General features: G+C 59.0%; 1 protein-coding gene across 10 annotated transcripts; it reads right to left on the minus strand.

Moving 5' to 3' along the window:
- Window positions 1-543: 543 nt before the first annotated feature.
- Window positions 544-22,429, minus strand: ARAP3 (ArfGAP with RhoGAP domain, ankyrin repeat and PH domain 3). Of its 10 annotated transcripts, none has more exons than XM_064458846.1 (34): window positions 22,215-22,426; window positions 19,236-20,342; window positions 18,524-18,582; window positions 18,116-18,189; window positions 17,811-17,881; window positions 13,116-13,400; window positions 12,790-12,859; window positions 11,829-11,949; window positions 11,421-11,608; window positions 10,413-10,519; window positions 10,107-10,306; window positions 9,868-9,953; window positions 9,513-9,695; window positions 9,118-9,280; window positions 8,694-8,840; window positions 8,467-8,620; window positions 8,206-8,308; window positions 7,781-7,979; window positions 7,629-7,692; window positions 7,142-7,305; window positions 6,773-6,985; window positions 6,505-6,610; window positions 5,828-5,975; window positions 5,566-5,634; window positions 5,199-5,273; window positions 4,963-5,077; window positions 4,671-4,799; window positions 4,348-4,481; window positions 4,116-4,198; window positions 3,846-3,881; window positions 2,999-3,062; window positions 2,755-2,892; window positions 2,412-2,450; window positions 544-1,706 (listed from the first exon to the last, which is right to left on the minus strand). In XM_064458846.1, the coding sequence occupies exons 2-34, from the start codon at window positions 20,300-20,302 to the stop codon at window positions 1,152-1,154; spliced, it is 5,409 nt and encodes a 1,802-aa protein (XP_064314916.1). In that variant the 5' UTR covers window positions 20,303-20,342; window positions 22,215-22,426; the 3' UTR covers window positions 544-1,151. The 10 variants fall into 10 exon arrangements, with proteins under 10 accessions (XP_064314916.1, XP_064314919.1, XP_064314921.1 ...); XM_064458849.1 differs by having other exon boundaries at window positions 7,629-7,674; window positions 18,524-18,585; XM_064458851.1 differs by having other exon boundaries at window positions 8,694-8,825; window positions 13,116-13,385; window positions 22,215-22,425.
- Window positions 22,430-22,920: the final 491 nt, after the last annotated feature.

Genomic DNA, 22,920 nt, shown 5'->3' on the forward strand with positions numbered 1-22,920 from the left:
GTCCGCTGCACGCTGGGGGCTGCGGGGTGCCACAGTGTCGCCTGCACCCGTTACACCCAGGCCCTGGCGCTCGGCGCCTTCAACAACTGCTTCGGTTCCTTCGTCTGCTTCTGCGCCTCCCGGGATTTTCGGGGCTGGGAGCGGGATGCAGGCAGCTGCTGCCCAGTGGGGCTCGAGACGTGGTGGGGAGGGCCTCGGAGAAGGCAGCCCTGCCCCTGAGGTCCAGCGAGCAGAGCCAGCTGTAGGCAGGGCTGAGGGGTGCCAGGTGCTGTCCCCCTGCCCTGGCGAGGGGATTTCCTGCAGCTTGGTGCCCAGCACGAAGGGCCGCACGGTCCCAGGCTGCCAGCAGGATTGGGCAGAAAATCCCGCCCTGGATCTGAGGTTCGCTGGGACTTTGCCCCAGTTTTGCAGTTCCTCCGATGCTGCCAGTGCTTTCCCCATCCCATGGGCTCCCCAACTGGGTGCCTGGTCCTGGCACCCCCAGCTCCCTGCCCACCGGACTGTGGCATCCCTCACAGTTCCTCCTGCAGTAACCAAACCCTCCAGAGTACAAATAAACCTTTATTTCTCCCTGCTGGTGGCAGGAACAGGCATAAAAACCCCAGCTGAGCAGGACCTGTCCTCCATCGCCAGGACTACACTCTGGGCACACATGGCCAGCCCTGCTCCTGTGACCCCCCCCCAAATATGCCATGGTAGATGCAAGAATGGAAGTGGGGAATGGCTTGGGTGTCCTGACCTTGCCTCATAGGCCCAGCGGTGGGGAGGGGACACTGTGCTGTGTTCCCCTGTCCTGGCAGGCACCGTGTGCCCCCCCACCGGATACTGTGCCGTGCTGCTGAAACATGCAGGCTGTCTTTTCCCTTTTACTTGCTTTCCTCGGCACTGGGCCTGATGGCAGATGTGCCACCCATGAGTGAGAGCACATGTAGCAGTATCCTCAGCTCTCCTGAGAGGGGGTACCGTCCCCCAGCATCCCGGTCCCCACTAGTCCCCTGGTGCCCACCAGTCCCCACTCCCAGCCCAGCTCCAGGGTCAGAAGGAGGAGGAGGGCAAGGGCTTCATGGTGTGGGAGTGTGGGGTATCCATCGTCACTGACACTGGGCATGACTTGACCCCCAGGTCGTTGGGCACCCCTTCAGCATGGTGAGTCATGTCACTGGCTGGCCTGGCCCTGGTGGCTGGCTCTCGTTCTTCCTGAGGATGACACTGCTGAGCTCCTGGATGAGTTTGTTGTTGATGTCTGAAGAAGTCTGCATGCTCTTCTTCCTGGGGATCTCCAGGGAGGTCTCTGTGCTGGGACTGCTCCCTGGCATGGCTGCCTGCTCCCAGTCCTTGGCCAGCGCCAGGGAAGACTCCACATCCCTCTCCAGAGAGGCCGTTTTGGTGGGTCTGAGCTTTGTTTGAGCTGGAGCTTTGTCGCTCTCCAGGTTCAAGCCCCTTTCGAGGGACAGGGCTTTGGTGACAGAGGGACCCACCACACTCTGGGCTGGACTGGAGGGCAGCGAGGAGCGCAGTGCTGTGGATGGGGGCTGCTCGGGGAATGTGGGTGGCTTCTTGGACCTGTCCACAGGGGGCACGGCTGACAGGTCTGCCAGCTCCAGCGTGGCCAGCTCAGGGAAGTTGCCCACCTCCTCATAGACAGGATCAGCATCTGCCTCCTTCTCCTTCTGCTCCTCCAGGGAGTCCTGGTGCATCTTCATGGGCTGAGGGAGAGCGGGGAGTTGGGGTGAGCGGCGCTGTCTGCACTGCTCACCCATACCCCCCTGTCCCCCCTCACCTTGCCCTCCCTGCATTCGGGCACTGCCCAGGGAGCCTTGCCCCCTTGATGTGGGGCTGATACCCATAAGGGACACACCCTCTGTCAGATCTCTTGGTGCAGGCACTGTTGCCCTTTTTTCCACCATCGCCAATGGAGGATGAGCATTTTTGTCCCTGCTGAGGCGTGGTCCATGCCACCAGACTGTGGCACCAGCCCAGCATCCCTTGGCAGAGGTGGTCTTGGTGGGGAGGGCAGATGGACACCCATGCAGAGCACAAAGCCAGGCAAGGTGAGGTCCAGCCATATGGTCCCCACAGAAGTAACCTGAAGGCAAGGAGGACCCAAACCTATTTCCTTGCATTTCTTATGCTGAACCCCTCTGGGCAAGGCACACCCAATGGGAGGGCCTCTGGGAGCTGGGCTAGATTATTGTGGCTTGCACACACCAGGACCATGCAGAGATCCCCATCCGCAGGTATGGGACACACAGAGCAATGGGTACCCCCTCCTCTGCCACATAGTGTGACCAGGATGGCCTGGGCTCGTCTCTGAGTGCAGGTGGGATGCTGCAGGCAAGCTTTTGCTGCCATAGCCAGGAGCTAAGGTGCAAAGCCAGCAATGGACGTGCTCCACGTGTGCGGGTACTTACAAAGAACATGGACAAAGTCCTTCGTGTGTGCAGGCGGCGCTAGAAACAGAGGAGATGGGCAGAGGTAAGCACGTGATAGCACAGAACAGGGTCACAGATGCCTCGGCAGGCAGAAGATGGGCAGTGGGGTGCAGGACCCCACATGACCTCGCAGGGCACACATGGCGAGCTGCCACGGACACAAGCACAGCACACAGCATGCACATACCACCAAGCACAGGGACACACACCCAAAGCATCCATTGGTGCCAGGCAGCATGCACCCGCCTCCAGGGCCCTGGGGTGGGTGCATGGTCTTGGGATGGGTGCATGGACATGGGTAGGTGCAGCTGTGGGGCTTTACCAGGGTCTGGTTGGCAGAAAGCATGGTGGCGTCTGTGCTGTCCCCGTGCAGAGGCACCAGTGGCATGGTGCCAAACTTCTGCTTGGCTAGGTCAGAGGAGGAGCGCCGGCGCATGATCACGGGGTGCAGGTCATCGTGCTGTGCACAAGGACAGGGCAGGAAGGGGGGTCATGTCTGGCTGCCCTGCCAGCCCTCTCCTGTCCCAGCCTGGCCCAGCTGGGTGGCATGGCCAGCCTACACTTACCTGAGCCTTGAGGATGCTGGTGGTCCAGTCCCACAGCTCAGCCTGCCCCGAGCACACCAGGTACCTGCAGAGAAGTCAGCTGAGAAGCTGCTAGAGAGCAGGGCCAGCGGGGTCCATGTCGCCTTATCACCTTGCCTGTAAGCCTAGGCTGTCAGGCACAGCTATACCCAGTGGGGCTGCACCTCTGAAACTCTCCGCATGCCCAAATCACTGCTTCAAGGGCAAGGCGAGAGCTCATTGGACACCCCTGAGGTACTTCAGCTCAGCTGTCCCTGCTGCCCTTAGAACAACATCTCAGCCCCATGTCTGGGGCAGGTGATGTGCTCAGCTGCTGCCTCAGCATTGGTGGTATCAGGGAAACAGGGACAGAATCAGTGGGATGCATGGGTGTGCCAGGGTACCCAATGCCAGGGAGGCTGGGGCAGGGAACCCAGCTCAGGGAGGGGCACAGGGTGCAGGAGCACCTGGTGTTGGGCACACAGAGACACAGAGCAGTGCTAGGTGAAGGCTGGCAGGCAGCACAGCCATGCAGGTGACACGCACACCTGGTCAGGGTGGGCAGGTCCCTCTGGAGCCTAGTGCTGCAAGCTTGGAAGATGCATCTCCATAGGGTGCTAGTGTGGATGGTGAGGTAGGAAGGGTGTGTGGTATGGAGATAGATTGCCCCTGGAGCCTGGCCCCCACCTTGTACCAGGATCACGTGGCCCCGCCGCTCAGTCCCTCGAGCGGCCCAGCTAGGCACCAGCTCTGCTCAGACCCCTAGGGCCCTGTAGCACTGCCCCTAGCTGTCCCACTCCCACTAAAACTGTGGACAGATCTCAACATCCCCCTAGCCCCAGATACTCACAGCTGCTGCTTGTCCAGGGTCAGTGTGAAACCCCACCTGGGGAAAGGAAGAGACAGGCTGTGGGGCAGCATTGCCAAGCTCAGACAGAGCCATGGGTCTGTTGGCAGCAGGCAGGTGGCTGAGGTCACCCCACAGGCCCAGTCTTGTCATGGCTTTGGGTCCCAGTGGGGCTTGGCATGCTCCCAGCGACTGGGTTTGTGTGTCAGGTGCTGGGAGCAGGGACCAAGGGGTGCATGCCCCAGGGCTATGGCCAGAGAAGGTCCCACTTACTGGGCTGGTGGCTTCAGCTTCTTCCTAATGCCCATGTAAACCTTGGCTGCGTCCAGGGGCCACTCACGCTCTGGCTTGGCACTCTGGGGAAGGAGATTCATCAGGTCAGCCCAGCTTGGTTCCTGCCTCCCTGCTAGGAAGACAGCCACTACCGTGCCACCACTGTTCCCAGGATCCCCCTCCCCACCCGCCCTCAGGGTGTGGGTCCATCCCCACAGCATCCCCTGGGTACCCGCTTCTCCTTGAGCAGCAGCAGCCTCCGGTCCCGGATGACAAAGTAGCGCTCTTGAAACTTGTTCCCCAGCAGCTTGGGGGGCTCCTCACGGCATTTCAGCAGCCCGCACTTGGGGGTCTCACGCTTGATGCCTGCCCAGTGTGGGGAGACAGGGGTCAGGGGGGCTGGGAGCATGTGAGGCTGGCTGGGGTATTGCAGGGGTATCCCACTGTGTGTCTCAGGGATGTTACCCTGAAGTGGCCAGGACAAGAGGAAGCTCAGGCAGAGCTGTCCCCCTCTGGGGACACCCTGAGGGGCTGGACCCTTTGTGATTGCCTTACCTGTGAAGAGACAGCTGCCCTCGCCGATGGGGACCTTCCTCACCAGCAGGTATGCGGCGCTGGGCTCCGGGAGCTTGCACCACTGCAAAGCTTGCTCCAGCACTTTCTCCTTGGGGTGCAGGGGCCGCTCTGGGGAGGCAGAGACGCTCTTACTGCTGTGTCCTCTTCCTTGTGCCAACCCCCGTCCCCCCTGCCACCTTCAGCAAGCTGCTGCCCGCTGTACCCCAGACCTCCTCCTCACCACCCTGGCCATGCCGAGAGCATCCCCCCATACCATCCCCACCATGCTCACCCAGCTCCCCATTCTCTAGGGCCTCGAAGGTCAGCCAGATGTCCAGGCTGGTCACCACGTTGCGCATCTCCAGCACCTGGTTGGTGAGCTCCTCTGCTGTCATTGTGGGGGACACCTGGGGCCAGACACATGGGGAACTGGGGCAGGTGGTGGCAGGATGTATGCCAGGGACAGACTGCACCAGGAGCCTGCATCTCTCCTCCCTTCCTCCAGCACAACCCTCCTTTGGGACTCACCTTCAGGGTGACGCAGCAGTCAGGCAGCTTCTGCTCCAGGTAAACCTCAATGATGAGGTCCCCTGCCTGTGAGAGCTGGGGGAAGAGCAGGTGGTGTTGGTGCCATGCTGGCATGGGTGCTGTGCACATCCCCTCTCCCCAGGGGCTGGTGATGGTGTCCCAGGGAGCTGGGGCTGCTTCTCCCCTGGGCAGGAGCCTCAAGGTAATGGACAAGGGGGGACAAGTGGGGGAAGGTCCTTCCTCAAATATCTGGTGTGGGACAGCAGGGACCCAGGGTGGGCAGCTGGGAGTGACCTCATCCTCCAGGCAGTCCCACCAGCCCAGGGGTCCCTGATGTGATGGGTGCTGGCAAGCACATCCCTAGTACCTGGGTGTCCTTCCAGGTGGTGATCAGACTGTTCTCAAGATCCATCTGGGATACCTGGTCCTCATCAATCTGCCGGAGGAAGGTCACATGGGGTGAGAGGGGAGACACATGGAGTCAGTGTGGCATGGGATATGGCTTGAGGACACACAGCCAAGATGGAGGGATGCAGGGGGAGGCAGAGGTGGGCATTATCAGGGTATAAAAAGGAAGACAGACAGGGCCAGCATAGAGGGGGCTGGCAATGCCCCTGAAGTAAGCTTACATTGAAGATGCTGACATAGTTGTCAATGAGGTCTTCCATCACCTTAACCTCGTGCTCCCCTTTGCCATCAGTCTGGAAAAGGCTGGGTGCAAAGAGTAGTGCCAGGTTCTTGGTGCTCATCTGATTGAGGTCTGCACATTTCTGCACCCTGGGACAAGGAGGACAGAGGTGAGGGGCTGGTTCTACTCTGGATGGGGTTTCAGCCCCAGCCACCCTCCTCTGCCTCATACAAAGCCTCCTGAAAAACAGCCTGTTTTTCCCCTTCTCCCCAGTTCCCCAGCAGTGGGAACTTCAAGCCAGGCAGTTTGTTTCCAGGACTTCCAGCTGCCGTCAAACCAGACAACAGCTCCACCTCATACTCTGAGTTGGGGATGGGAATTTGTTTTTTTCCTTTTTTTTTGGTCACTGGGTGAAGTTTATGTCCTACAGAGGGGTGCCTCCTGCTCCCAAATCTCCTGTCACTCCCCCTTGCTGCAGGATGACTTTGGGAACATTTGAGTTGTCCCAGAGCAGTGTGCTCCAGCACACCCCAGCATCAGCTGGAGGCTGGTGGGGCAGGACACAGGTGTTGGGCTCTTCCTGGCTCACAGGGATGGGAGCCAGCATTTCCTAGGCAGGGGGGAGACCCCACAGTACTGACTGGCCTTGGGGACCCTGGCTGGAGGTGGCCCACTGACCGGTAGAGGTGCCCAATCAGCGCAGCCAGGGTCTTGTGGTTGAGGCGAGGCAGGTGATGAATGAGCTCCTTGTACCGTTCTAGGCGCTGGGGCTTTGAGGAGATTTCTGGAGGGAGGAAAACAAGTTGTGGACCATTGCTGAGTCTGGTGGACACAGAGCTGATATGGCACCAGGGCTGGTACTGGGACCCCAACCTGAGGGACACCAGCCCTAGGGGTCCCTGGCAGACAGCCCAGTGTGGGAGCAGAGGTTGGGTGAAGGAGGTACCTGCAGCCTCCTTCCACTGTGGGTGCAGCTCCAGGGTGAAGACAGGGTCCTCGAGCTCACGGAAGAACCTCTTCAGCACATCGGTGACGTCCTCGATGAAGTTGTCATTGATGCGCAGCTTGACGTTGCGGGCGTCCCGCCGAAACTCCTCCATCAGTACCTTGATCCGGGACTTGGCTCCATTCTTGCGGTAAATACCCTCATGCCGCAGCCCTGAGGAAGGGACATAGGGTCATGGGGACCCAATCCTGCCCAGAGAGTCCCCAACAGGGCAGGTGCCCCAAGAGCAGTGCCTCTTGGCTGGACCCCTTGACTGCCCTGTGTGTGCCAAAGGATGCTCTGGCTGTGCTGCTGCCACGCTGGGCTCACCGTACTGTGTGATGAAGGCAATGCAGCTGTCCACAATGATGGGGATGTCCCCCCGACTCAGCTGCTGGTCCCGCAGTGCATTACCCCAGCCCCCTGCGGATGCCTGGATGTCAGCATACCATGCCGCTGAGTCTGCCCGTGTCAAGCCCTGCAGGTAAAATGTCCTGAGAACAACAAGGGCAGAGAAGAGGGAATGAAGGTTGCTGGGGGGGATGTGGATTATCCCCTCCTGCCTGTACGCACAGCCTGGTTCTGGAACAGAGAGCAAGGCACAGCCGGGCTGAGCCAAGGGACATCCTACCACAATGAGAGACCCCAGAATGGGGTGATGACCTCTGTAAGCCCCTTGGCCACAGCCCTGCTATCCCAGTAGTGTCCCCACCGTGGGTTTGGGATCAGCATCAACCCATGCATGAGTGCCTTTATTCTGGTCAGCCTGTTGAGGTTGCTTGGCTCATTCCCCATCTTTCCTGTGGCCAGGACTCACCTCCCCATCTCCACAAGGATCAGCAGCTCCTTCTTTTCTGGGGTCTCTGTGGGGGGAACCAGACCTGCATTGGGGTGAGAAGTAGAGGGGTCAGAGCCCTGCACACCCACCCACCATGAGGTGCCTGTCCCAGGGTGCAGGCCGGCACTCACTGAGCTCCTGCAGCCGCCGGAGGTTGATGCTGTCCTCAGTCCCGTCATCCTCGGCGGGGCAGATGAAGAGATGGGCTTTCTGCAGGATGAAGAAGGCCTGCTGCCACCGCTCAGGGTTGAGCATGCACTTGTAGCGCATCTGGCCCACGCGCTGGAACTCATAGCCCAGCAGGCAGTGACAGCTCACGGGCGTGAACCACTGTGGGATGGAGCAAGAGAGGAGCTGGGTAAAGACAGGGCTCAGCCCCCTAGTGCAGACCCCCACAAGTATTGGGGCAGGTTTCTGGGGGGGATGGGGACACCTGCAAAAAGAAGGAGAGTGCTTGCCACAGAGGATGAAGCTGGGAGGAATCATAACAGGGAAGCTGGGACACAGCCCAGGGAACCACCAGCGGCACAGGGTGCTGGGGCTGGGGCTGGCTCACCTTGCCAATAGCACTGGCCCAGGCTTGCAACATCTCAGGCCCATCAGTTCCCAGCTGCTGCACTTTTTCCCCAGTGAGGAAGAGCTCGAGGGTGAAGCGAAACCTGCACAGGACAAACCAGTCCATCAGGGCACCCCCCACCCCAAACATGCACTCAGAGCCAGACCAGATCATCGCGCCAAACAGGGAGCAATGCCTGTCCTTGCCCTCTGTGTGCCCACAGGGTCTCTGGGCTTGCAGCTGATGCACAGCTGGGGGTACCTTTCGGTGGGGCTGGGGCTGGCAAGTGCCTGGGCTCTGCTTACGCCCAGGGAGATGAGGTCCCTGCTCTCGATACGGCCCAGGGGTTCGGTGGATTTCTCCATCTCAAAGAAGAGCAGGGCTCTCTCCAGGGAGCACCACATGCGCTGGAAGTCTGTGGGATGAGGGGGTCAGCAGCACTGGGGTGGGCGCCCCACCAGCTGCCCTCCCGTGCTCCCCACACTTACCCTCTTTGGTCTTCTTGGTGCCCGGAAGCTTTGAGGGGGCCATGGCTCGGTACAGGTACCCGCTGTGTGTCACCGGCTGTGTGATCTCATTGTAGATGCCCTCTGGACCCAATTCCTGTGCACAGGGGCTCCCTGCGGGGAATGGCACTGAGAGCGGAATGGGAGCAGGCAGCACAAAAGCATGGGTACCAGGGTGGCAGGGAAACCCCACTCATGCAAGTGCAGGCAAGGGGGTGCGCCAGGCATGGGGTTCCTCGTAAAGGGGCTTCGGAGAAACCTGCTGCCTTGTCCCATGGCAAAAGAGTGTCACAGTGCCTGATGCCCTGGCTGTCCCCAGCCTTGGGGCATGCTGTGGAGGGCAGGGGCAGTAGCAAGGAAGAAGCCCCCCCATCACAGACAGTTGGGACTCGAGGGTCCTCATTACCTGAATGGTTCCTGGGCCTTTTATTCTCTGGTCCCCACCAAAGGTCAGCCCCAGGGGCCACCTCGCAGGCAGTGGAGTCAGCTGCCAGCCCAGCCTCTGAGGATGAGAAGAACTGCAGGATGGTCTTGAGCAGGGCTGGTCCTGCCACTGCAGCACACAGTGCCTGGATGAGACAGGAGCCTTTAGGGACCACGTAATGGCTCATGGAGACCCCCAGCCAACTGCCAGGGTTGCTTGAAGGCAGGCAAAGTGGGACACAACCTCCCACCTGAGCTGCCTGGCACAGGGGTGCAGGCGCACACAGCAAAGCAGGAGGTGTTGGTATCTCAGGCCCAGAGCTCTGGGGTGCTTGCCAGCACCCCAGCATCTTGCCTGCACCCTGAGGTGGCCCCTACCTGAAGCACGTCCTCCTGAGTGGCGTAGTTGGGATGAGGCAGGCGGTACCGACCCTCTCGGTACTTGCGGGAGATGAAGTCCCTTCTCTGCTCAGCACTGGCGTCCGGGTAGAGGGCCTCGGCAGCAGGGAGGCGAGCGGCCCAAAACCGATTGGCTCGGTCATTTCCCAGCACGATGAAGAGCTGCAGAAGAGTCCCATGGTCATGGTGAACACCAGGGTGAGACGGGAGGAGCAGGATGCCTTGTGTCCCTCCATCCCAGGGGAGACCGTGGGGCTGCTGCCCCATGTGAGGAAGGAGCCTGGCCCCTGAGCATGCTGTGCCAGCCCCAGTGCCCTGCCCTGAGTGCCTCTACCTGTACGATTTCATTGGACCAGACGCTGGTGTCAAGCTTCAGACTTTGCACCTTGGAAATGTTGGATCCCAGGCTGCGGTGCTGCCCTGTGGGTAGCAGGAGAGTGAGCTCCCCTTGCTCCTGCCAGGGTAACTGGCATCCAAGTTGCACCCATACCCCAGCCAGTACCCTGCCTGCCCAGGCAGGCCCAGCCCACACCTTCTTTGACCCCCATGTGCCCCCCAGGGAGATGTACTGGCCTGCACACTGCTTGCAGATGACCACACACAGGTTGATGGATGCCCAGTCAGGACTCTGAGCCAAGCAGTCTGCACAGTATTTGTTGGCTTTGTTGGACCAGATCTTTTCTGCCACCTCGTAGTCATAGAGTGTCTCGGCTATGGCCTCCTGCAGGGCCTCCATCCACTCCCGCTTCTCCCGCTCTGACTCTGCCATGAAGCTATGAGTGCCAACACAACCAAAACTCAGGGGCCTGGCGCAACCAGTACCCGGGTCCAGCACCCAGCTGCTCCCCCCACCTCATCCCACCTGGACACCTGGGATACCTGAATATTTTGAATGGGGTGATGAGCTCAAAGCTGCGGTTCTTGGCTTCACGGATGGTGGAGCCGCGCATCTCAATCAAGCAGATGGCAATGCCCATTTTAAAGAACTGCAATTCAGAGTGACACTGGTGTTGGCTCTGCAGCACTGCAGCTGTGGTGGACACACCATCCTCAACATGCCCATGATGCTGGGGCTGGAGCCAGGAAGCTGTGCCTGGTACCCCCACTCCTATCACTGCTCTGCTTGGACCAGTCAGACCTGGTACCCTGCCACATCTCTCAGCTATCCCATGTAGGCTGACATAAAGCATTCAGCAAGTGTGTTATGCCTTAAAATGAAAGGCAAGTTCTGCCCACAGTATCTGAAACCCAGCCATTCAAATCCCTCTGTTTTGGGCATTTGAGTCCACGTTGACTCAGGCACATTGAGAAAGCAAATATCAACTTGAACAAAACCCACAGAGGTTTGACGCTGCTTAGTGCATGCCAGGCAAACTGGAAATGAGGTGACCAGAAAAAAAATAGGGATGCTGAGAAAATTCAGCAGGCAGAAGGTGGGGGTTTCTGTGGGCAGCAGGCAGGGTGCAATGGGTCGGCAAAGACATGCTGCCTCCCATAGGGCAAGCCCACATTGCAGCGGGTATGTTTGCTGGTGATTTCATGGTCATTGATCCACCTGTCCTGTGATGGGTTTGGATTACTTTGGTGCAACTAAGACCTAAGTGCCAGTCAGGGATGAAGATAATTTGGTGGTAGTTAAGAGATTGGGAAGGGGGTCTGCTCCTGGAAGTCCCTGCGTTTCCAAGCCCAGGCTCCCACTACAGCTGCACAGTGCAGGATCTCCAGTTTCCCACTCCACCATTCCCTTTCTCCTGCCTGTCCTTTTCCTCTTTGCTCTCCCTTTGGCACTGACCCTGGCTAAGCTCCTTCCATCCCTCCATTGCTCTCACCCCATCCACCATTGGCACAGCCCTCTGTGCCAGTGGAGTGTCTGGTCTGGCCACGAACCTGCTCGCTCTTGTACAGCCACATCTCAGGCACGCTCAGGGCTGCAAACACCTTGGACTTCTGGCCCTTCAGCTCCAGGGTACCTGACTTCTGGCAGTGAGCGGCATTGGTGGGCCGGGGCTGGGACCCCAGCAGGCGCTGTTCCGTCACCTTCTTCTGCAGCGTGGAGCACCACTCATTCCTCTGAGCTGGGGACCAGGCATGAGGGAGCAGGTCTGAGCCCCTCCCAACAGCCCTGGTGTGGAGCAGAGCACCCAGCAGGCAAGGCAGGGGAGAGGTCCCCTTGCTCATCATGGCCGGATGTTTTGGGGATAGGATGTGAGCTGCCTCCAGGGTGCTCTTGCTGAAGGCGGGAGGCAAGGACAGTTGCTTGGGGACTGGTGGGCCCTGGCCTGGGTCTTTGCTTACCCTCATTCTCTGCACGGAAGACAAAGATCCGGTGGCTGGTGAAGACCTGGAACTTGTTGTCCTTGGTGGAGCGAGCCATCTCAATCACAGACAGCGGGATCACCCCCTTAGGGTAGGGCTCCTGGAACAAATCCCAGGTTACCTCCCTTTGCCCTTTCTGCAGGGTACATCCATAATCCAGCCTCCCCAGCACCTGCCTTGCTGAGCATGCTGGTGCCATAACCATAGGAGTGAGGGGATGTGGCAGGGACACCTGCAAGCTCCTGCAATAGTGGCTACTCTGGAGCCATGCAATAGTACCTGTTTCTGCATGGGTGCCACTGATGTGAGGCCAGCCCGGCTGGCTGTGCCGCAGGACTGGGGCAGCAGTGCCCGTCACCCCAGGTGGTGTGGCAGCCACCAGCACACCGCAGCTGGCCTAACAGGGCCATGCAGAGCCCCCACAGAAGGATGAGAGGATGTAGGACAGGAAAAGGTTGTTGACTCATCCCATGCACCTAACCCACAGCACCAGCACCCACAGTGAGAAAAACTCCATGCAGCACATTCTTCACATCCCCCAGGTGCTTGGCTGGGTGGTAACTCATAGCACAGCCCGGGGGACACCAGCACCCAGGCAGAAGCTGAGGATTCAGGTAGGGATGGGTCCATGGCTGGGACCCAGTGATACCCCATTTGCAGTCTGCCCCAGTGTTTGTGAGCCAGCAGGATCCCCCTCGCCTGCTCCCTGTTCGCAAAGGGACCTTCGCTACCCTGTGCTTCCTGTGGCATGAAGCTGCGTTCAGAGACCCAGGCACAAGGGCCACCGCTCCTCCACCCTGGTGTTGGTAAAGCAGTGCTGGGTCCTTACAGAAGGACAAGGGGAGGCAAAGGGGTTATGGCAGCTCATGTGGTGTTAAGGCACACTGCTTAAGCAGCATGATGCAGCCTTCCCACCCTGCCCACATCCTGCCCCTTGTACCTTCTCACTGCTGAAGTACATCAGGTTCTTCCCGTCGAAACGGACATAGCGCCTCTGGAAGACATAGTTCCTATTGGGATGGCAGAAAAATTGGGCTGTTGGGGAAGGGATGATCCCCAAAGGACACCAAATCTGCTCACAGACCCACCCTCCCCCCGAGGATGGCTGCACAGAAACCCTTGCAGCATATCTGGGGCACCCAAGAGGGTCCTTCTCCTGTGGGGAAGTCTGGCTACCCCAGTAGCATGGTGACCAGTGTGCCCACCTCACTAGCCTTGCCCAAGGGGGCTTTACATATGGGGACTGTCCCACAGATGGACACATACCCCTGTGGGGAGAGCTTGTCCAGCCAGCCGCTGAGCATGGTGGGTCGAGGCTCGGAGAGGGACGTGAAGCTGGCGTAAGGGGAGATGGTGAGGTCATCCAGGACCTCATCTGGGTAGAGGTAGGCTGGCAGGCTGAACGGAGCGCCCTCAGCCCGCGGTGCCTCCACGGTGGAGTACCCCTCTGTGTCGTTCTGGATGATGCGGTTGATGAGCTGGGACCGGGTCTCCTCATCGTCACTCCTTCCCTCGCTGCTGCACCCACTGCTTATCCTGTGAGATATGGGGCTGTGAGGGAGCCCAGCTGCAGCACCACGGCTGCTCACCATGCAGGGTCCTGGTCAATGCCATCCCATTTGGGGATGTCTTGCACTGGTCCTGGCCCCATCCTGAGCTCCTTGGGGCACCCAGTGACACGAGTGTTTGCATCTCCATGAGCAGGGTGGGACAAGGGCTCAGTACTCATAAGCCCCATGGTCACCAGCGGCCTGCGGCTCAGCCAGTCCTATATGATGCCAAGGCTAGGGACAGCTGGCAAAATTGGCTTCCCCACCTTGGGTAATACCGCAAAGGCCACCATACAACTCCAAACCCCTGGCATTACCTCCTTCCCCTCTTCATACCATAGGCAGCAAAGCCAGGCAGTTCCCCAGTCCCATGTCCTGCTCTACACACACCCCAGATACCTCTTCACCAGGGGTCTCAGCTGCCCGCTTCCTCTGCCTCTCCAGTGTTCACAGCACCAGGAAGGTCTTTCTACCACAACACCCTCCCGCCTGCTCTTGTGTCCAGCTGAAATGTTTTGCAAAGGAATTGGGATGGACAGATGGGCAAGCGGAGCACCTGCATCAATCTCCTTTTCTTGGGAAGCCATGGTAAAACCCCTGGTGAAACTATCCAGCCATAACAATAAACGGAAATTATAAACTGCTAAGCCTGCCCCTTCCCCTCAGCCCTCTCAGCCAGATATTTTTCTTTTCCTGAAAGGGAAATGTGCTGGAAAATGTCTGGTGGTCCCAGGAGCTCATAGGGGAGCTGCCCAGGCGCAATGGTGATGGGGCAGGAAGGCAGCTGGGGCACCCCAGCACCAGCAGGAGAGCACCCATGCCACTGCGCTGCTTGCGCCAGGATGAAGAAAAGGCTCCAAGAAACGCAAAAAGGATGGTCCAAGCCCTGTCACAGCTTCTTTCTGAGGAGCACCTGAGCAAACTGGGCATCTCCAGTGGGGAAAGGGTGAGTGATGGGGGCAGGTTTCTGAAGTCATGAGCAGCATCTCCCTGCCACCACTGCTTCAGTCACAGGATCTGGGTGACATCAGATAAAACCAGCAGGAGCAAGGTGCAAAACTACGTGGGAAAGGAGCAACTGACCTGTGGGAATCCTTGCCATGGGATGTTGTAGGAGAAATTTATGAAGGAAAAACCCACTGGGAGGTACTGAATATGAGGAACCACCTCCAACACAAGTCCATGTGCTAGAAATGCTTTTGGATGAGGAGAATTACCCCAAACACCTTCTTTCATCATAAATTCTCCAAACTCCTTGTTTTGAGTACTGCCTCATTGTAGGAGCCAAGGCAGTGCACGGACCTGTGCTTTGACCCTGGACAGGTGCCTTATGAGGCCCTCAGACATTAGATGTCCCTGAACCATGTGGAACAGAAACAAGACCTGATGTCTGCCTGGGAGGATATTAGGCTGGAGCCACCCAGGCTAGGGGTTGGCTGTGGAGAAGTGGGTTGGTGTATGGGACTGAGGAGGTGGGTGGAGAGGGAAAATGGCCTGTCTGGCTCCAGTGTCTGCAAGCAAAATGAGAAATGGCCACGGGTGGCTTTGAGGCTCAGAGCACAATGAAAATTGTTATTTAATTAGCATAACAGAGCCTTGCCAGGGTGATTCGTCTGGCTGGAGTCCCAGCACAGTGTTCAGCTTCTTCAGGAGCGACTGGCCAGGGAGTGAGGTGGCTGGAGGACTCTGCATGTCATAGGCAGACATCAGCCTTGAGTGTCAGAGCTGAGCGGGATACAGACATTCTGAATGGGTCAGGGCAAGAGAAAAAGGGGAAAAATCCATGACAGCCCCTTCCTGAGCAATGTTTTACAACCACTGAAACCACGAAGAGCTGTAGGACAAGCAGCATCTGGCAGGAACAAAGCCCACAGCCTGGCTGGACTGGGGTCTCTCAGCATCCCAGGAGCACACCAAGACCCAGGCCATCTCCCAGCTCTGCCCTTGAGGACAGAGATGGTGGAGGAAGCCTCAAAAAAACATGTCTGCAAAGTCCAAGTCATCTCCCTTTTCAGCTGGTGTCAGGCAGTGAAGACAACTAACCTTAGGGCAAGTAATTCCCCAGGGCAAGGAAAGGGTATTTCCAGGTCAGCTGAGCCTGGAGGGTGATGCCTGAAGTGCACCAAGTTGGGGCAGTCTTAGCCTGTCAGTGCTCACATGGTAGAGCTGGTGGAGGATGGAGGACGGGTGATGGAAGAAAGGGATCTGCTAGTGGTGAGGGGACCAAGGAGATGATGGATCTTGTTACTTCAGCTGGGGGTCATGGGCCACAGAATCAACCTGTGTGTAGGCACCTGGAGGTAGGTAGGGAGATAAGGAATAAACTGTCAAGGACACACCATTCCTAGAATTTCTCTTCCTGCAGGGAAGATGCCTTGAGGTGTGGGGAGAAGCAGTCCAGGTAGGTATCTGCCTGAGGATCATCTCATAGTGGGTTTTGATGCAAACCAGGGCAGGGTGCACCATCCTCACTACGATGCCTGATGAGTCACTGTCTGACGCAGTCTCCTGAGCTCCGTGGGTGACATAGGCACTGCTGTGCCACTGTCTCTCTCCTGCTGAGACCATTGTCTGTAGTAGGGCAGATGCTGTCCTCCACACCAGCATTTCAGGGGGATGAGCACCACCAGCTTGGATAAAGGTGCTCGGTGTCAAAGCAGGTGAATCCCACCCTACGCTCCAGACTCTGCTAGACCCTCAGAAACCCAGCTCCCAGATTTAAGGGGAATTTCACATCCCTCTTCCTCTTTGCTGAGGATATCTCATTGCTGGCCAAGGTGCTTCTGCCCATCTCTAACACTGACACTCACTGCCCAGATTCCCAAACCAGAGAGCAGTGTGGTCCAGGTGAAACTCTCTCAGAACAGGACAAGAGGAGGTATCTCAGGTAGGAGAAAGGTACCGTGCCAAAGGGGTGGGAGGGGCCCTCTGAAGTTTGGAGTGGGAAATGTTTCCCATAAAGAGCAGGATGGTGGGCTACATGAAATACCTGCAATGTCCCCAGTGACCAGGTGCCAGTCAGCAGGATGAGGAACTAGCTGAACTGGAGAAACACTAGTGTTGAAGAGGAGAATCAGGCGGTCCTACAGAGGCAGGGGCAGGCCCCCGGGCTGGCCAGCATTGGCTCAGCAGCTGAACAGGAGCCCACAGCTCTGCTCCAGGAAGATGGTGGTTGGACTGGTGGGACTGGTCTGAAGAGGAAAACATTGGAGCAGCTGGCCAACAGGGTCCATGAGCACAATGCAAAAGGTCTTCAAAGGCTTTTCTGTCTCTTGTTCAACTCCCCACACCCCAACTACCTTAGTGGTCAGGCTGGGAGAAAAAAACCCTGTGAACCACTGCCTCTGACACTCTGCTGTTGGTTGCACCCTGTCTCTTCTCAGCAAGACCAGGCTGCAAAGTGCTTGGTGGGTCCAGGGCTGTGAATGCCTGGCTGATGCCCTCAGGATGCTCTGGATCCCAGATCCCTGTAAGCCTCTGGATGGAGGCTGTGACCCGCAGGGCAGCACTCAGCCTCGTTCTGAACTGCTGGTTCAGAGGTTCCATGGCAGATTGTAGTATTTCTGTTTACAAAACTGTTCCCAGGTATTTGCAGTTCCCCACCCATGGCCTGTGTTGGCTCTCATCTAGGTGCAGCGTCTGGCTAACTGTGACACTGGGTCAGGCCACACTGCAGTGACTTGCTCCCAGAGCAGGAGAGATGGGCTGGACCAACCAACACTGGGGCCAGAAAGGTAGGGGTATGGGAATGCACTGGCCGGCAAGGCCATGGGCAGAGCTGAAGGACAGAGAGTTGCAGCTCGCCTCCTCCTCTCTAAGCAACACAGGAAAAGGAACCCTCCCCATCCGAAATGGGAAGAGCAGCTTTCCTTCCTCTTTTTGAGATGCTATCAGGAGTTATGGAAAGTACATTTCAAAAACATTTTAAAGGTGTCTCTCACAATCTCACTGTCTGCCACAGTGTGACAGATCAGCAAATGCTGATCTAATGATGCTGGAGCCTTTGGAAGTTGCACATCCCTTCATCTGGAGCTTAGAGCCACCCCACTTCTGAGCAATCCCTGTCCCCATGGTGTTTTCCGGCTCCCAGTGGCCAAATCCAGGCTCCATCCAGTGTACAGATGCCCAGTGCCACTGGCACTGCCCCGGCTGTGCACACGGAGCATCTGTTGGCAAGCACTGTCCTCCCAAGAGCCACTCACCAACATGGCTCCTTCTCATCTCTGAGCCCATTGGCTCTTCTTGAGGCTGCTGACCTGATCCCAAATGCTCCTGATCAGCTCTACAATGGGGGGAAAAGCTCCCACAGCCTTCCAGGCTGTCCCCAGGGGTGTCCCCTGTCCCCCTGGCATGCAAACCCGAGACCCTGAGCCCAGCCCAGCCCCTGCAGCCTGGAGGAGGTGATGCCTACCTGCACGCTTCTGGCTTCAGATCCAGCTCGGACACTGCCTCGTAGCTCTGATCGGAGGAGATGCCAACACCCTGGGAGGAGAGATCGGTTATGTCCTCTCCCTCTGCCCTTTCCCATCCCAGACCTCAACCTGCCTGGACCACTGTGCAGGTGGCCCAGCCTGTGACTCCCACCCCAGCAGTGATGCTCAGCCAGGCCCTGCTGGGCACCATGGTCTCACCAGCTGCAGCTCCCTACATTGCAGCAGCTGGTGGGAAGCAGAGTGATGGCAGGGGACAGTCACGATCCCCACAGTCTCCTCGCACCTTCTGCTCCTGGGATGGGGCTATGTGCCCAAAGATGGTCTCGCTGTAGGGGCTGACAGGCTGCTCGCTGACCTCTGTGGGCAGAGACGTGGGAAGGAAAAGCAGTCAGTAGTGCCTGCTGCAGCACAGCAACCAGTCAGGACTGCCAACCCTGGAGGGGGACCCCCCACACCGAGCCCACCACAGCGCACCCCAACATCCAGGGCATCTGGCACAAAAGAGATGCCATCCCAAATATGTGTGGGGCTGGGCCCTGCCTTGGCCCAGGGCCACCCTGGTCCCTAAGCAAGGCAGGAGCACTGGGCAGGACCTGGGGGAAAGGCAGGGTATGCAGATGTCCCCCTCACCCCCGTTTCTTGGGGACACTGGAAAGTCCCTGCTGTGCACCAGTGCGCTGGAGGCTCTCACCTGGCTTGCTGGTGGGTCTCTGTGGGATGAGGAACAGGCTCCCACTGGGCCAGCTGTGACTGCTGGAAAACAGGAAAGGGGTTATTGCACTGTGGCCAGGATTGGGTGGGAGCCTGCAGGGTTTTTCCACGTTGTTTTCCTGCCTAGCTTACATGGGCTGGAGTCTGCAGCTGACTGGGGCTGAGCCCAGCTTTGTTCTCCAGGATGTGCAGCATCCCCTCCCTGCTCCCAGTAGCTTCCTTGATCCCTTCTCCTCCCCACACTGGTACATACCAGGCTGTGTTTCCTGGGGCTGCTGGGCATTGCCCATCCCAGCTCGCCCCTCTCTAACATCTCCCACCTTGCTTCCAGCATGAGCCAGCCGCAGCACCCTCACTCAGCCACCCCTTCACCATGCTGGGGAGCTCCATCCCGGATGCCTGGCGGGGCAGAGGAGGGGCAGCATCTTCTCCCCCCAACTAGATTAAGCCACCCGGGGGTCCAGGGCCACCCTGTCAGCTTAGAGGGATCCCAGCTGCCCTCTGGGACTGCTCCATATAAAGCCTGGGGAAGGCATGGGGAGAGTGGTGAAAGGGGCTTTGTCAGCACCTGGAGACAGGCAGGGCCAGGCTGGGGATGGGGTCCTTGGGGTGGGGGGCTCTCTGGATCCTCAGGTCTGACTGCTCTGCACCCCCACCTCCACTCCCTGGGGTGAGGGAAAGCATCTACTTACTCAGGCTTGTCATCTGGCTGGGTCAGCTCCTGTGGGGACAGAGCCTGACCCTGGGGACCATCCTCCACTCCCAAGTCCTCGGCAGGTGCTGACAGGGTCTTGAGTCCTTCATAGATAACGTTGGACACCATCTCCAGCCTGCTCTGCCCTGAACCCGGCTGCGAGGCTGTCCTGGGACATTGCCAGGCATCTCTCCTGGCTGGGGTGGCTGTGGTGCGCAGTGGAGGGTTGGGTGTGGGATGAATCCCCAGCATGCTCCCAGTGCTTGGCTCAGGTGCCAGGACGCTGTGGCTGTGCCGTGGTGGGACAGATGGGACTGATGGGGGAGATTTCTCCGATGCCTCCAGGGTTTGTCCATGATCTGGAGCTGGGGGGGTCCGTGTTTCCTCCCGAGTGCTCTCCAGTGCTCGCAGCCGGGATGCTCCCATGCCCATAACCACAGCTGCCCCGGGGCTAGCCGATGGCACTGGCCTGGGCTCTGGGCTCTCCAAATCCGTGGAGCTCTCCCCTGGCACAAACCCCTCCAGTACCACAAAAGCTGCAGGCACCCTCTTGCTCTCTGGGCCTTGTGCTGGCACTGTGGTGCGTGCCAGTGGTGTGGGTGCCAGGCCCTGCTCTGGCTTTGAACGAGGGAAAACTGTCCTTGGCTTGGGAACTGGCTTCACAAGGGGAGGAGCAGGGTCCTTCTCTAGAGATGACGCCCGGGCAGGTACAGTGATATGCCGCTGCATCCCAAAGGCATCAGTAGCCCCTCCTGGCTCTGCTTTCATGGCATTCTCGCCTGCCTGGAGGGCATCTAGGACCTCCGTTGCTTGGAGATGGGGGTCTTCTGCTGCAGGTCCCCCCTGGGATTGACTGAGCATTCGTGTCTGCTGCACCAAGTTCAGGATCCTTTTGCGGTGCCCAGTGGCAGTGATGCCAATCTGCTGCAGGTGGTTGCCATCCAGTGAGGCAGTATCTCTGGCCATGTGGTACCCATGCTGCTTGAAGACATCCCGGTACCTCTCCAAGTGGATGGTGGCCAGCCAGTCTGCAATATTGGAGTCAGGACCGCACGGGGAGCTCATGGCCCTGGGGTGCCTCTGCGACGGATGCTCAGCCCATCATCTGTGGAAGGAGGAGAGAAAGGGAGTGAGGAGGCAGCAGGAAGGGAGAGGGGGGTTCAGCTGCCATGAAGGGCACAGATCCTGTGGGTGGGAGTGCAGGAAGCTGCCAAAGGTCCCCCGCCTCACTGTTCTCCCCAGAGCTGCTCACCTCCCAGATCAAGAAGCCAGCATCCTGTTGTTCCTCAGCCCCAAGCCTCTCTCCCCCTCCCTGGAGCTGCTGGATCCTGGCCCCGCTTTGTCGGTGGGGCTGTGACCCGAGCCCAGACAGGATCCAAGCAGCTGGGGGCTCACAGGGGAGTGGGTGGGTGAGCAGATGCTGGACACTGGGGCATTCTGGGCTCCACCGCATGTGGGGCTGGGGGAGAGAACAAGAGCCGGAGCAGCCGGGGGGGTGTCCCGGTGGAGGCGGCTGCCTGAGGTGGATAACAGGGAAGCAGCTGGGCCCCTCCCAGGGGATGAGCGCCTGTGCCGGCCAGCTCAGGGAGCACTCTGCAGCCGGAAGGGCTAGACCATAATCTCTCTCTCTCATTGCTGGTGAGGGCATGGGAGAGGTCAGCATGACTCATGGGCAGGCAGAAGGGGAACAGCCTCCCTCCCACCCCCAGCTGGGACAGGCTCCCATGCATCCCCTTGCCAGCACCCACAGTTCAAGACAGAGTGGGACAGCCCAGGGCTCACACTCAGCACAGTGCCCACTCACCAGGTCCTGCTCTGCTGGGGACCCACATCCCCAAATTATTTGCTGGCACAGCCCCGGGACAGAGCTGTGGGCTCTCTGCGGAGTGCTGAGGGCCCTTTTCCCATGAATCATGCTGCTTCACACTAAACCATCTGTGCTGACTGTGCTGCCACTGGGTCTTTTTCCAGTTCCTCCATTTCCCTCTATTGTTCAGCACAGGCTTCCTTCCTGCTGCCTGCACGCTCCCACGCATCCCCTGCCCCCTCCCGCGGGAGCTGCATCCCGACCTGCTGAGGGACAGCCAGGCCAGGCACCATTAGCCCCCACGCCCCTGCACAGGCATCTGCCTGCTTCCCACCACTGTCTGCACAGGCAAGGGCTGCACGAGTGGCATGGGGAAGTGCGGGCAGGTTGGTGTGCTGGCAGAAGAGGTGGTGTCCCTGGGAGCACGTGACGGGGGATGCTGTCAGAAAGCATGCATGAACAGCAAGGGCACTCTGCTCACATGCGTGGGTGTGGGGTGTGTGTGGTGTGTATGCATGTGCATGGGGTGGGGGCTCCCCATGGGGTGAGCAGCTGCATACTGACATGCATTGAGGAGGGACAGTCATGGCAGGAGCTGGCCGAGAAGCTGGGGGAGCCGGGCACGGCAAGCAGGGTATGAGGACATAGCAGACGGAAGGCTGCCTGTTGGTGTAGGACCTACACAAAGGGCTGGGCAGAGGGGTGTGGACTGTGATGTCCCATACCGTTGTGGGCTGGGTGTCGCTGCCACAGGGATAAAGGGCTGTACCCACTTCTGCCCAGCAGCCTGGTGCTGCAATGGGGCGATTTCCCCCTTTCTTTTGCCTGTATTACCCCAAGGGATCTGCAGCCAGCTTTCCCCGCTGCCTGCCTTGCCTCGGTCTTCAGCAGGCAGCCTCCTGTGGGGACCCGGCTCCTGAGACCTCCCCATGCGTGGGCAGTGGGCACTGGCACCATGCTGAGCAGTGGGCTGTGGTGTTGCACTTTGGAGCAGTCCAGCTGTGCCTGCAGGCAGTGGTGCTTCACAGGGAGGTGGACACCATCCCTGCCCCTACAAACCTGTGCAGACCAGCCCGTACAGTGGGCATGGACTGCCCAGGTCCTGGCGCTTCCCCCCCATCCCCAAGTCTGCCCCATCCATCCCCTGCCACCCTCAGGGTTCTCCCTCACCTCTTGCCCTGCAGCGCAGTCCACAGCCCCCCAGGGCTGGCTCTGACGGAACAGGACGGTGGCAGTGCTGCTGCGGGCTCCACAGCTGCCCCGCTCTGGGCTCCAGGGTGATGCCAAAGCGTCCCTGCTGGGCACAGGGCTCAGCCTGTGGGCACAGGCAGGCAGCCCTGCAGGAACTGCTATGGGCGCAGGCAGGAAGGCTTTGCAGCACCCAGCGTGCACCTCCCACCGCTGGTCCCTCCTCCAGGCCAACCCTCTGGTCCCCATCCCTGTCCCACCCTCCTGTCCTGCCCCTTCCCAGACATGACCCTGCCCTGCACTTGGCCTCTGGCCTGGCTGGTCCCCGGTTCTGCCCCTCAGCCAGGCTCTGCCCTCCTTTGGAGGCTGCGCCCCACCCTCCCTTCTCACCCCCTCATGCTCCTTCTCTCGCCTTTCCAGCAAGAGTCCTGCTTCCCACCATGAGTCCTCGGACATGCATTGCCATGGGAGGACCAGGCTTCCCTGAGATCCTCACACCAAGGCTGTGCTGCTGAGGGAGATCTTTGAAGTTCTTGGGTGCACTTGGTGCTCTCTGCTGTTTCTGCCTCTGGCCTCAGGCAAGAGGAGATATTCACTATATCCACCATGGCCAAGGACTGGGCAGGGTGAAGGTGCTAGGAAGGTGTTGCCAAATTGGAGAAAGCAGGCTAAAATGTTCGTGCTGATG

Source organism: Phalacrocorax carbo, chromosome 8 (assembly GCF_963921805.1).
Source record: "Phalacrocorax carbo chromosome 8, bPhaCar2.1, whole genome shotgun sequence".
NCBI classification, from domain to species: Eukaryota; Metazoa; Chordata; class Aves; order Suliformes; family Phalacrocoracidae; genus Phalacrocorax; species Phalacrocorax carbo.

Coding starts and splice junctions, on each gene's coding strand:
- ARAP3 (XM_064458844.1), bottom strand. CDS start 20,302: ATGAGCTCCCCGTGCGGTCCTGACTCCAATATTGCAGACTGGCTGGCC. Junction 8,309..8,466: donor AGCCCCAGCCCCACCGAAAG/GTACCCCCAGCT, acceptor TGTCCTGTGCAG/GTTTCGCTTCACCCTCGAGC. Junction 4,199..4,347: donor TGCTGCTCAAGGAGAAGCGG/GTACCCAGGGGA, acceptor CTCCTTCCCCAG/AGTGCCAAGCCAGAGCGTGA.